The 14230-nt window shown below is 41.3% G+C and overlaps 1 protein-coding gene across 1 annotated transcript in view; it reads left to right on the forward strand.

Annotated features, from left to right (window-relative positions):
* Nucleotides 1-14230, forward strand: part of CACNG4 (calcium voltage-gated channel auxiliary subunit gamma 4) — a 145518-nt gene that overhangs the window by 120907 nt on the left and 10381 nt on the right. The window contains exon 2 of the mRNA XM_069076603.1: nt 1391-1474. Coding sequence (XP_068932704.1) covers nt 1391-1474 — 84 coding nt within the window. The remainder of the gene's footprint in view (nt 1-1390; nt 1475-14230) is intronic.

The raw sequence follows: 14230 nt of genomic DNA on the forward strand, positions 1-14230 counted from the left end.
ATTCAATAGCTATCTGGTTTAATTACAATTTCAAACATATAACAAGAAAACCCTAAATACTGCTTAAAAGAGATAACAGTTGCAGATGCCAGCTGCTCAGTCTGCCACTAAAAGAGTGCTTTCTCCTCTCTTCTGCCCCATTCTCTGTTGGGATGAGTAAAAGTGAGAAGTAGATGGAGGAAAAGTGGAGAGGAATGGGCTTCTGCTCCCCAGAGGGCTCTGGGGAAACACCAACCTAGTCTTACCAACAGACACCTGTTGCTTCATGTATTGATGGATGCCAACAGTCATTGAATCATTTCCACTAATTATAATAATAACAATAATAACATTTTTAGATTCTTTAATGTTTGCAAAACATTTGACTATATTATATCATAATATATTCCTCTGGTGCTTGGGCCTTCTCTTGACCCAGTTAAGAGTAGCAGCCATCCAGCCTGGGCTGGAAAAATTCAGCATAAGTATTCCTAGAAGGTCTCTGTCCTGGCCCCCATGTAGTCCCACTCTTCTGTCTTCAAGGCCAAAATTTCATCTCTCCAGGGTACAGAAGGGAACTCTGTCTTTCTCACCAAATCTCTCTCCAAAACCAGTGAAAAACAAAAGATGCTTGAGACAAATGACCATTGCCTGTCTAGCTCTTAGGCCTCATTCTTTTCCAGATCCAGGGAGAAGCTCTACATACATGGAGTCTACTCTAATTCACTCAGAAGTTGGTTTTCTGTTCTGTGGATTTTCCAGGCCTCTAACTTTTCTTTTTTTTCTCTTCTTCAAATCTTCAGGGTCTCTCCAGAAAGGAGGAGAAGTAAGAAACAAGACTTCAACCTCTCTATGCAGGGATGGCACACAGCCCTAAAATGATATATGGAAATTGATTAATTATTCATCAGCACGACCACCCTTCTCTTGCTGTTGCAGCTAGGTGGCACAGTAAATACAGTACTGGGCCTAGAATCAGAAAGATCTGAGTTCAAATGTGACCTCAGAAACTTATGAGCTGTGTGACCCTAGGCAAATCATTTACTGTTTGCCTTGGTTCCTTGTCTGTAAAATGAGCTGGAGAAGGAAATGGCAAACCTCTCCAGTATCTATTTAGGGAAAATAGTCTGAAATGAATGAGGTATGGGGATTGATTAATCATGCATCACCACTACCACCACCTCCCTCCTCACCATCCCCTGTTTATGAGGCTAATCCAGAGTTAACACTATGTTTCTGATCAATAACCTCATGGGATCTGGACCAGGAGAGTAGATGCTAGGTGTTTTTGTGGTTGGCAAAATGCATCTGCGATTTTTCTGGAGCAAGTTTTACTTAAAACACACACAAATTACTGAGACATTCGTTCAGTCTACAGCACTTTAAAATGATCTCTTTCTGTTCTTTTTAGGGATCTATAAAGGTCATTGTTTCCGGATCAACCACTTCCCAGAAGACAACGATTATGACCATGACAGCTCAGAATATCTTCTGCGTAAGTACAAAAACCAATTCTGTTGAGGGGGAGGGAGGTGGGAAGAGGCAGTTTGGAGGAAAGATAGACCAACTTTTCAATTCAATTAATTAAGCAAACATTTATGAAGTCCCTGCTATATTCAAGACACTGAGCCAAGACAAAATTCAAATAGTCCCTGCCCTCAAGGAGTTTACATCTGCTGGGGAAGGGAGTGGGGATGCATTTCCAGTATATACAAAATAATATAATTTCATTAAGGTGCCAATTTTAGAGGTCAGGTAACTGATGACACAGGAAAGATGTCATGTAGGAGGTGGCACCTAATCTGTGTTTTCAAGAAGCCAGGTGTTCTAAGTCTTCTTCCAGGGGTTAAGAGGAAGAAGGTAGGAAGCAACACTGTGAGCTTGAATGGGTTTGAAGAGTGGATTTGACTCCCACTTTCTCTACTTAGCAGCCATGTAGCCTTGGATAATTTGATTAATCTCCCCAAGTTTCTATTTTCTTATCTGTGAAGTGAGAGATCATACATTTAGAATGAGTCAGAAGCAAATTTAATTCTATCTAGTCCAAACCCTTCGCTTTATTCTTGAGAAAATGGAGTTCTAGAGGAGTGAACTTGCCCACGTGGGTAGTAAGGGGCAGAGACATGATTGAAACCCAGGAACTCCAAAGCCAGACATACTTCCATGGTCTCTAAGGTTCCTGTAGCTCCCAAATCATGATTTTTTTTTAGGATAAAGTTATGTGATCATGCCCTAAAGTCTGTCTACTTTGCAGTCCCTTATTCTCTTTGTTTTGAAAAAGGGTAGTTGATGAAGATATATTTGTACTGGCAGTGAGATGGTAGGGGGCCAGGCACTACTGGAAGCCTCTTGCTATATGCCCCCGCTAATTAGAAAACTCACTCCTACACATGCCAGGTCCTGCAACCAATCAATAAAATAAGCATTTATTAAGTGACATTTTTTAAGTGACACATTAAGACAGCAAACTGTCTAGCAGGTAGAGAGGTAGCTGGGTAGCCTCAGTGCTGGGCACCAGACCTCGAGTCAAGAAGACCTGAATTCAAAGATAGTCTCAGAAACTAGCTGTGTGACTTGTTTGTTAACTTCTGTTTGCCTTAGTCCACTGGAGAAAGAAATGGCAAAAATTCCAGTATCTTTGCCAAGAAAACCCCATGGACCGTATGATCCATGGGGTCATGAAGGGTCGGACATGACTGAATGATTAAACAACAACAAATCTATCAATCATTCTAGGCACAGGGGATACTAAGACAAAAAATTTAAAAACCTACCCTCAAGGAGCTTATAGTCTAGCTAGGAGAGATAACTCATACATTAAAGAAGAATAGAGAGGTGTTCAAGAAATATGCTTTTGGTATATATAAATTCCCCATGGCAGCCATGATGTTGGATAGAGACAAGATGGCTGCCACTATCAAGCCACATTGTGTCTGAATCCAAGCAGCTTCAATTCTAGGGACAGCCAGTGGCCAAATGGTCCCCAACTTCTCTCTGTAGCACAATTGAGAAAAAACATGGAATTAGCATCACTCCTGCTATCTTTGCCACCACTGCCTCTATACCACAATCAAGAGGGAGATGTGGGATCCCCCAAAGCCACAGTAGAACAGACTGTGGCTGTGTTTATTTGCTAGGAACTACAAATGGTAAAACTCTCTTCATGCCTCTCCCCCACAAGGTTAGTATGAATCCATTTCAAGGCTTATTTCTGGATCTTTAAAGATCACATTTTACATTGTTGACTACCTACACTCTAAAAGTCAATTATAATCTAGAACTGCAATTTACCCAGCACACTGTTGGTCTGTATGGCTTTCACATGCTCAGAGGTATTGAAAGGGCAGCTAGGGGGTGCAGTGGATAGAGTGCTGGGCCTGGAGTCAAGAAGAATCATCTTCCTGAGTTCAAATCTGGCCTGACACTTACTAGTTGTGTGACCCTGCACAAGTAACTTAACCCTGTTTGTCTGGGTTTCCTTATCTATAAAATGAACTGAAAAAAGAAATAGCAAACTATTCCAGTATCTTTGCTAAGGAAACCCCAAATAGGCTCATGAAGAGTCAAACATAACAGAAACAACTTGGGGCAGCTAGCTGGCTCAGTGAATTAGAGAAATGGTGCTGGAGTCAGGAGGACCTGAGTTCAAATCCAGCCTCAAATACTTGACACTAACTGTGTGACCTTGGCCAAGTCACTTAACCACAATTACCTTGCCTTCCTCCCTCAAAAAAACCCAAATAACTGAAACAACTGAACACTGAAAGGAAGATTATGGTCAGCTACACAGAGAGAATAATTTGCTGGGATTTTTCAACATCTGAGGGCTTGAAAGGAGGTTTTAGTGATAAAGTATTATATGTCTTCAAAAGGGAAGTATAAAATACAGCACATGAATCTGAATTCCCTCAGGGCAAAGAAGAATGAGTCCCACTGGATTAGGTAAAAAAAGGAGGCTTAGTAAGAAAATTTGTCTTCTCAAGCAAATTTGCTTTCCTACTGTTCTATACTTGAGGTAGGTTCAAGGAAATTCTCTCAGGAGTAGAGTCAAGGATGGTGACCAGAGAGAAGGAAAGAACTGACAGGCCTTAGTAGCAGTTTGGATATAGGAAGTATATAGTGAGGAAGTAAAATATGACTCCTAGGTTGTGAGCCTGAGGGACTGGGAGGACAGTGTTGCCCTCTACAGTGAGAGGGAAGGTAGAGAAAGAAAGGTTTAGGGGAAAAGATAATGAGTTAATTTTGGATACATTTACTAGACATCCAGTTAGATAGACATCCTATCTGAAAGGCAATTGGAAATGCAAGTTTAGAGGTCAGCAAAGAGACGGAGCAGAATTGGTAGATTTGAAAATCATCAATATAGATATGGAATTAAATCCATGGGAGCTGATGAGATCACCAAATGAAATCATAGAGAGTGAGAAGAGGACCCAAGACAGAACCCTGAGGGACACCCTATGAGGATGGGAGCCAGAGAAAAGGAATTCTGTTCAGCCAGACAACTCCAGTCTCCATGCACTGTTATATAAGTATACACGGAGGTTAGAGTTAGGGATTGGACCTCTATCTCCATTGACATAGGAAATTCCCACATAAGGAAACTACTAATGTAGGTCAACACTCTCTCAGCAACTTCTTCCCTCTTCTGCAGAGGAGAGTTACCTTAAAAAGCAGTGAGAGATTAAATGTCTTAGACACAGCTAGTATAAGTCAGAAGGAGAATCTGAACTCATGTTATGCTAATTCTGAAACTGGCACTCCATCCACTCTGCCATGTTGCTTCTCACAAACAAAAAGAATACAAAATAATACAAATGAATTTTAAAAATACAATGATATTGGGGTGGGGGGAGCCCTAGAAACTTGGGGGGGATGATCAGGAAAGGTTTTATGTAGGTGTGGCAAATTTAGGCAGCAAAAGTGAGGAGAGAGGACATTATAGGCCTGGGAAAGGCATGAAAATGGGAAACGGAATGTCTTGTGTGAGGAAGTATAAGAATGCCTATTTGACTGGGGCATCTAGATGGCTCTCAGTGGGCCTGGAATCAGGAAGACTTGAGTTCAAATTTGGCTTCAGGCACTTACTTTATTACCTGTGTGACCCTGGGCAAGTCACTAAACCTCTGTTTGCTTTAATTTACTGGAGAAGAAAATGGCAAACCACTCTAGCCAAGAAAATCCAAAAAGACAGTACATGAAGAGCTGGACACAACTGAATGACTGAACAATAAATTTGACTGGTCCAAAGAGAGCAATAAAGTTGAGCCAGGTTGGAAAGACTTCTAAATATCAAACAGAGGAGTTTGTATTTGATCCTAGAGACAGTAGGAAGGCAAATAAGTTTACTGAGCAAGATGACAAAATGGTCAAACATGGGCTTTTAAGGATGTCACTTTGACAGCTATGTGGAAGATAGATTATTGAGGTAAGAGACTAGAGGCCAGAGACTAATTAATAAACTGTTACAATAGCCCAACAAGAGAGAGCCATAACTAAAGTAGTGGCTTTAAGTGGCAAGCAGGGGACAAAAGTTAGAGACGTGGAGGTAGAATGGAGAAGACAGCAATTGATGGATGTCTATGAAAGGAATAGAAGGATCTATGTGGGGTGAATTTTCTAATCATCAGGGTCCCATGAGTGTCTAAGTTTTTGGTTTGTATTTTTGTTATCTTAAGGGTTGACTAGGGTTGGGGGGCAAAGAACATTGAGGAATACATTTCTGACCCAGATGGGAGCCAGATTGAGGGTCAGGGAAGGGGAAAAAGGTAACAGCACTTAAGGCAAATCACACATTTTTCTCCACTACTCCATAACCCCAATATTTATATCCATGTGAAATCAGGTTAAAATAAAACATCATGGAAAACCTTGAGGGGAAAATAAATCTTACTGGTTCAAATAAAAATTCTTTTTTGGTATTCAAAGTCCTTCATAATCTGGTCTCCCTTCTTTTCTAATCTTCTCACACCTTAGACCCTTCTCTCCTCACATACTCTATGAGCCAGTGACACTGACTTCCTTTCTGTTCCTCAAAAAAGGTGCTGCGCATTATTGCTAGCTGTCCACCATTCTGGAATATTCTCCCACCTCATCTGCACCTTCTGACTTCTTTCACGCCTGGATAAAATCCCACCTTTCTACAGGAAGCCTTTCCCAACTCCTCTCAATCCTAGTGCATTCCCCATATCAGTTATTTCCAATTTATCCTATATAAATATATCTTGCTTATAAGCAGTTGCAGACATGTCGTCTACTCCGTTAGACTGTGAGCTCCTGGGGAGCGGAGGCTGTCTTCTACTTTTCATTGTATCAATCAGGCAGTATTTATTAAGTACCTACTCTGGACCAGGCATCACAGCAAGTGCTGAGGACAGCAAATGAGGCAAAAGACAGTCACTGCCCTTAAGAGCCGGCAGGGAATGAGGTGAAAGAACATTGGAAGGGTAGGAAAGGACTTTGAACACCAAGCAGGATTTTGTATTTGATCCTGGAGGCAACAAGGAACCATTGGAATTTACTGAATAGGGAGATGACAGAGTTGACTCTGTGCTTTTAGGTAAGTGACTTTAGTGGCTAAATGGAGAATGGGTTGTAATGAGGAGAGATCTGAGGCAGGCAGACTCACCATCAGCCAATTGCAATATTCCAGGCATGAGGTGAAGAGGGTCTGCACTAGAGTGATGGTGGTGTCAGAGGAGAGAATGGGGCATATTGAAGAGGTATTACAGAGGTAAAATTGACAGACCTTCTCAACACCTTGGACATGGGGGAATTGAGAAGATGGTGTTGCCCCGTATAGTGATCGGGAAGGTGGGATGTGGGGAGGGTTTAGGGAACAATATAATGAGTTCAGTTTTGGGCATGTTGAGTTTAAAATGTCTACTGGACATCCAGTTCAAGTATCTGAAAGACAAGTTGATGATGTGAGATTGGAGGTCAGTAGAAAAGACTGAGGCAGGATTGGTAGATCTGAAAATTGTCAGCATTGCCATTAAATCCATGGGACCTTCACCAAGCGAAGAAGTATTGAGGGAGAAGAGAAGAGGGCCCAAGACAGAGAACCCTGTGGGACACCTACATTTAGAAGGCATGACCTAGAGGAGGATCCAGCAAAGGAGGCTGAGAGAGAGTGGTCAGATAAGTAGGAGGAGAACCAGAAGAGAAAAGTGTCCCAAAAACCTAGAGAGAGGAATATCTTGGAGGAATCACCAACAGTGTCAAAGGCTTCAGAGAAGTCAAGGAGAATGAAGATTGAGAAAAGACCATTGTATTTAGCAACTAAGATCATTGGTAACTTCAGAAAGACTAGTTTGTATACCCAGCACTTAACATAGAGAGTAGCATTTAAGAGGCCCTTTATAAATGTTTATTGACTAATTGAATGACAAATGGTCAATACCACCTTAATCTTATGTGTGGATGGGGTATGGGGGTAAGGGATGTCTAGTCTGCTTCCTTTTAGCATTGATAGTACCAGGATCTAGAAAGTTTACTATTTTTTTTTTGAGTGGGGAAGGCCGGGCAATGGGGGTTAAGTGACTTGCCCAAGGCTACATGGCTAGTAAGTGTTATGCCTCTGAGGTCGAATTTGAACTCAGGTCCTCCTGACTCCAGGGCCAGTGCTCTATTCACTGGGCCACCTGGCTGCCCCCTAAGCTGATGCTTTAAAAATATAGTAAGCTTGGAGCGACTAGGTGGCGCACTGAATAGAGCACTGGTCCTGGAATCAGGAGGACCTCAGTTCAAATCCAGCCTCAGACACATAACACTTAGTAGCCATGTGACCTTGGGCAAGTTACTTAACCCCAATTGCCCTGCCTTCTCCCCTCAAAAGAAGCAAATAAATAAATAAAGCATCAGCTGAGTGAGCTGGCTCCTTCTGTCCAACTATCTGTGTCTCTGCGTCTTTGCCCAACTATCTAGTTGCTTTGACAGGTTAGCACCCCTTCCCTCAAAGCATGGGATTATCCTTTACATTCCTCTCAGTTTTCTGTAGCCTATGATGGATTCTAATTCAAGCTCTAAACATAGCCCTCTCCCTACCTTATCCTTTGTCATTAAAATAGAACATTAGAAGGCTAAAGAGGGAAGAAAAAGGGGGAGAGGAGCACACCAACAGAGAAAGAATCTAGAAATTAAGGAAAGGACGGTAACATCTAAAAGTCATTTCACTGTCTTCACAGCAAAATGTCCAGACACACAGAGTCTTTCTCAGCAGCATACCTCAGGATAGAGTAGATTCAGCCTCATTTATGGAGAATCAATACCAGGCCCCTTTGAGCAAAAGTAATTCACTCTGCACCTGCTTAGGGGTAATTTTTCCAAAAAGGGAAAAAAATGGATTTTTGCAATGAATCATCTAGCGACATAGAATGTTAGTGTCGTTTCCATGGAGCCCTGGGACAGGACAGTTCTAACCAGGCAACCAATCTCTGTCACCTTCAGAAATGTGAACAATCAGGTCAGCCTTCCAGCCTCTGGCTCAGTCTCCCTCCTGTCTTCCTTCCCTCTTACTCTCACCAATAAACATTTATTTATCCAGACTAGGGAATAGATGAGTCATGTTTCTCTTGTCCTTAGAACCAAAATAGCTTACCCCAGGCACCCAGGGATTCCAAATCCATTCTACCAATCATCTTTCTTTCATGCCTACCTTATCCCACTCCCCACCCATAGCCACCTATCAGGAGGAAAGGGCAACCAGCACCCAAATCAGAGGCTCTGCAATTCTACCTAGCTTGACCTCATGAGCTGACTTTGGTGAAATACTAGTCAATATTTCAACCAATCTATTTCACATCCCTAGGTGAATATTCTAAAACAAGTTCCCCATTGCTGTCTCTAACCTTTTTTTTCAGCCTGAATCAAATCTCCCATTGCTTCCTCTCCCCTCCCTCTTATTACCAGAATTGCCCCCCTTTTGCTCTCTCTCCTTTCCTCTGGGTGAATATTTAAAGCAAGCCCCACCATTATGACTTCAACCTTCTCTTCTCTTTTCTTCTTTCTTTCTTTTTTTAACAATGAAGCTGAATTTGATCTCCCCTTGCCTCAGGTGTGAGAATCACCTCTTTGCTCAGGTTACATACCTTTTATGTCATTTTGTATCAGGTTATACCCATCCTATATAGCAATGGAGAGATACAGTTCTGGGAGCTAAGCTCTTCAGGAAGAAAATTGCATGTTGCTGAGTCCTCCCCTCCCAGAAAGTCTCATGGAGGAGGGGAGGAGGAGAGATGGAAAGAGGGAGAGCTTGCAGGAGTGATTCCCCACCCCACCCCCCCAGTAAAATGATAGTGACAGCAACCTAGCAATCACTGCTCATTTGAGGAGTCTCCCTAAGTAGCCCCTTTCGGGAGAAGGGGATTTGTTAACAATCAAAGAGACTGGGGGCAAGGAGGGAGAAAGGGAGAGATCAGGGAATTGGATTTGCCTTGGTGCCTCTGCTCTTTCTCTGCCTGATATTGACTAGTAAGAGCTAATTCCCCAAAGGGGATGTATTTTTCCCATCCCATGGAAGTAGAAATAGGGAAGTTTGTTTGCCATATAACCAAAGTTTGTAAACTGAATAACATACTGCAATCTGTAGTTCAGAAAGACAAGAATTCCCACTCAGGGTGACACCCACTGGAGTTAGGCTGCTTATTTTTTTGGTTCCTGCTTCTTTTCTCTTTTTATTACCAATCTTAGAATCCTAGAATCATCAGATTTGAGGGATGAGTGATTATCTGGGCCAACCTCTTTGTTTGACAGCAATCTCTTGATTCTTCTACTGTAAAATGAAGGGATTGGGCCAAATGATCTCTCAGTTTCCATCTGACAGTCCTGGCTGTCCAGGGTTATAGGAACAAGGCCTGGAGTGTTTATTGGTCTGATATATTTGCAGTGATTAAAGGAGTTAGTGCAAGAGAGTGTATACCTGGCAGGTTTCCCAGGACTGCAATCCAGGTCATTTGGAGTTCATCTCCTTGTATATCCCTGTTTCCTCACATTCAAGAAAAATTATAATTCACTTAACTGGCTGTCCATGAGTAAAGGATTCTTTTTTTATATTTATTTATTTGCTTTTAGTTTACAACATTCAGTTCCACAATGCCTTAAGTTCCAAATTTTCTAACTATCCCTCTCCTCCCCCTTCCCCCACCCCATGGCAGCATGCAATCCAATATAGGTTCTACAAATACCTTCTCATTAAACATTAGTCAAGTTTTAAAGAAGAATTATAACCAATAGAATAAACAAGAAAGAACAAAATGAAACAAAACAAAAAAGAAAGCAAGAAGTTTGCTTCAATCTGCATTCAGACTCTGTAGTTCTTTCACTGGATGTCGATAGCCTTTTCCAGCATGAGTCTTTTGGAGTTGTCTTCTAACCTTGCATTGCTGAGAGGAGCCCAGTCTATCATAGTCAGTTATCACAGATACAATGTGCCTGTAACTATATACAATGTTCTCCTGGTTCTGTTAGGTTCTGTTATCCTCACAGCATCAGTTTATGTAAGTCTCTCCAGGTTATTATGAAGTCTATCTGCTCATTTCTTATAGTACAATAGTATTCGTTTACATTCATATACCACAACTTGTTTAGACATTCCCCAATTGATGGACATCCCCTTGATTTCCAATTCTTTGCCACCACAAAAAAAACCTGCTATAAATATTTTTGGATATATCGGTCTTTTTCCCACTTGTAGGATCTCTTTGGGATATAAGTAAAGGATTCTTGTTTTGTTTTTTTTTTGGAGGGGGGAAGGTAGGGCTTCTGGGGTTAAGTGACTTGCCCAAGGTCACATGGCTAGTTTCTGTGTTAAGTGTCTGGGGTCATATTTGAACTCAGGTCCTCCTGACTCCAGGGCTAGTGCTCTATTCACTGCACCACCTAGCCGCCCTTAAGTAAAGGATTCTTGAAGTGGTGTTCTACACATGCCCAGACTCTGAATGTCATTGCGTGTTGGAACATTGTCTAAGTATATATTGATAATATCCCACAAATCCAGGAAACCACCCATCTCCCCATTATGTTCAGAAATCAGTCAAGAAGCAATTACTAAGCACAGTGTACTATATTTCAGGCACTGTGCTTAAGCAGTGGAACACCATTTTGCAAAACAGTCAATAACATGTTATAACAAAGCCCTGCCTAACATCAGGCAGACCTTTTATAATGTTTCCCGGACAACTGCCCATGCATAACAGTAGTGTTCCTTTGGACACTGTAGTCGTTCACCTGATGCCCTGTTTTCACAAAAATAATAACATTAGGTAAGACATGCCTGTATTTTTGCCAGCCAGCTATAAACCACTCAGAATCCAAATCTCCTCCATCTACCCTTTACTTTCTACTCAAGAAGTCAAGAAACCACTGGATTTTTATTGTAACCTTCTTTGTTTCAAAATAAATATGGAAAAATCCCCTCCATTGTTTATGCTGGAATAAAAATTCAAAAGTGAGATAGGAGGGGCTTCTCCTCATAAAGAGAGGAATTCTTGGGGAACCAGGCCTTTCCAGAGCTGTCTTTGTCCCTCCATTAGCTAGCCTGCCACCAGAGTCCGGGGGCTTTCTTCCAACTCCCAGACAGTGTACAGACTTCAGCTCTGTGTGATAATACTCACCCAGTTTTCAAAAGTACAAATCTATCCATTTTAATAGTTTGATGTGCTACTATTTGCACAGCCAGAACCTTAGAGTGACGCCAATAACAACCGTCAATGTTTAGATAGTGCTTTAGAAATTTATAAAGCACTTCCCTCACCACCTCTCTGTAAGGAAGATAGGTTGTGTAAAAATTGTTGGCCTCTTTCTTTATGTGGAGCATGAGATTGATCTGACTACTCCTGAAAAGCTCCTTGCTCCACCTACAATGTCCCTTACATCAAAGCAGCTCAGAAAACAGTCTCAGAGAATCCAGATGAACTGGAGAGGTGCAAAACCCAGGAGACCAGCAGAGACATTATACCCTGGGGGAGCAACATGAGGAAACCACAAGAAAATTCATAGGGATCTGTATACAGTGGGTGACTTTGGCCAGCTGTATTCTATTAAGGTGTTCATTAATACTAGTATGTTACATGTTTGTGCTTACTACTCTTCCCACTAATGGCATGTCTTCTGAGAGAGTACACCCCAAGTTTCTGGTGGTGATATTGTGTTGCAATTATTCTTACTATACTGTTTGAGTAAATGCCTTTGGTTTTTTTTATTTGTTTGCAGAGGGCAATTTGGGTTAAGTGACTTGGCCAAGGTCACATGACTAGTAAGTGTTAAGTGTCTTAGGCAGGATTTGAACACAGGTCCTCCTGACTCCAGGGCCAGTGCTCTGTTAAACTGTACCACCTAGCTGCCCCAATGTCTTTGTTAATTTTGCCAACTAGATGAATTAATGGTTGAATACACCAGTGGAGGTTACTTGTATAGAGTATATACCCATGAGTAACTCGAGTCTGGGGTAGTTTCCCCCAAACACAACTTGTGAGTATGAGTTAGGTTGTGCTACACTTGAATGAAGACACAAACTTAGAGAAATGAAGTGACTAACCCAATGTCACATTGCCAATAAAGTATCATAGACAGGCTTTGAACCAAGGTCTCTTGATGCCATGTCAAGAACTCTTAACCACCACACATGCTCCATTGCCTCTCCTAATATTCCAAATGACAGAAAAAAATCCCCCAAGTGATGAGCTGACTGACTGTGCCCTTTGAGATCAAATGATTCTTCAGGAAGATTCTCCTATCACCTGGTTTGTGGTTCTATAACAGCATAGCAGATAGAGAGAAAAATAGTTAGAAATACCTAAGTTTGATTCCTGCTTCTGACAGTTCATAGCTATATGACCGTGGAAAAATTACTTACCCTCTTTTAGTCTCAGTTTCCCATTTATAAAATAGGAAAACAATATTTTGAGTATCTACCCTTACAGAGTGGTTGAGAGACTCAAAACATATAGCAGATGAAAAAAATGTTTTTTCAAAAAGTATTATAGCAACATGACATAGTCAAGTTGGTCAGGTCAACAAGTATTTATTAAGTGCTTACTATGTGTCAAGTAGGCAGCTAGGTGGCACAGTGGATAGAGTGCCAGACTTGGAATCAGGAAGACTCATCTCTGTGAGTTCAAATCTGACCTCAGACTCTTACTAGCTATGTGACCCTGGGCAAGTCACTTAACCCTGTTCACCTCAACTGCCTTATCTGTAAATGAGCTGGAGAAGGAAATGGCAAACCACTTGATATCTTTGTCAAGAAAACCCCAAATGGCATCACAAAGAGTTCAACACTACTAAAAATGACTGGAAAATGTGTCAAGCACTGTGCTAAGCCTGGGAATGCAAATACAAGCAAAAAGGAAGTTAATCCTTGCCCTCAGGTGGCTTACATTCTAATGGAAGAAAGATAACATATAAAAGATAACTAGAAAAGGGTAATGGTGGGGAACATAACTACATGAGGGCATGATGGGCATAGTAGAAAAGTTTTAGAGAACCAGGAGTGGGGCATAGAGAAAAAATGAAGACCATTTATTGTGGATAAATAGAGTGCTCAACTGGTGGTCAGTGAGACCTGGATTTGAGGTGGTCTCAGACACTTGCTAGTCATGTGACCTTTGGCCAGTGACATCACTTCTCTTATTCTCTGTTTCTACATATGTAAAATGGAGATAATAATAACTGTAGCACTCACTTCACCAGGTTGTTAGAAGAATTAAATGAAGTTTTATATAAATATATACATATATGTACATATACATATATATACATGCATACATACATATAATATTTGACAACCCTGAAAACACTTATATAAAAGTCAATTAATAATAATAATACAAATACAACCCCCTTTACAAAGTGAGAGCAAATGAAAATATGGCCTTATTCGACGAACTCTTTGAGACTCAAAGGCCCTTATCACTAAGGCAATGTCCATATAGGACCCTTGAGTTTCCCAAGAGTTTCCCAGCACAATAAGAATTTAATAAATGCATAAGAGAAACATAGGGAGCTAACAGCAGGGGGTCAAGCCAGTACACACGATAAGTAAAGTGATCCTTGAGCATAACAGTGATTTGGGCAAAATCTACAGTTGGTCCTGATAGACTGAGGACTAAGAGGAAAGATGGTTCATATTTTACCCCCTTTCTTTTCCTCTCTTCTCTCTGGGGCAGCTGAATGTATTGTAGGTTATCTATTTACTAAACTACCTGCCTTCCTCTAGAGCTAAGGGAGCTTTAGTCTTTATCCTAAATACATA

The sequence above is a fragment of the Petaurus breviceps genome, unplaced genomic scaffold, assembly GCF_028583685.1.
Source record: "Petaurus breviceps papuanus isolate PSGF00001 unplaced genomic scaffold, PetGlider_PUasm1.0 90925, whole genome shotgun sequence".
Classification (NCBI taxonomy): Eukaryota; Metazoa; Chordata; class Mammalia; order Diprotodontia; family Petauridae; genus Petaurus; species Petaurus breviceps.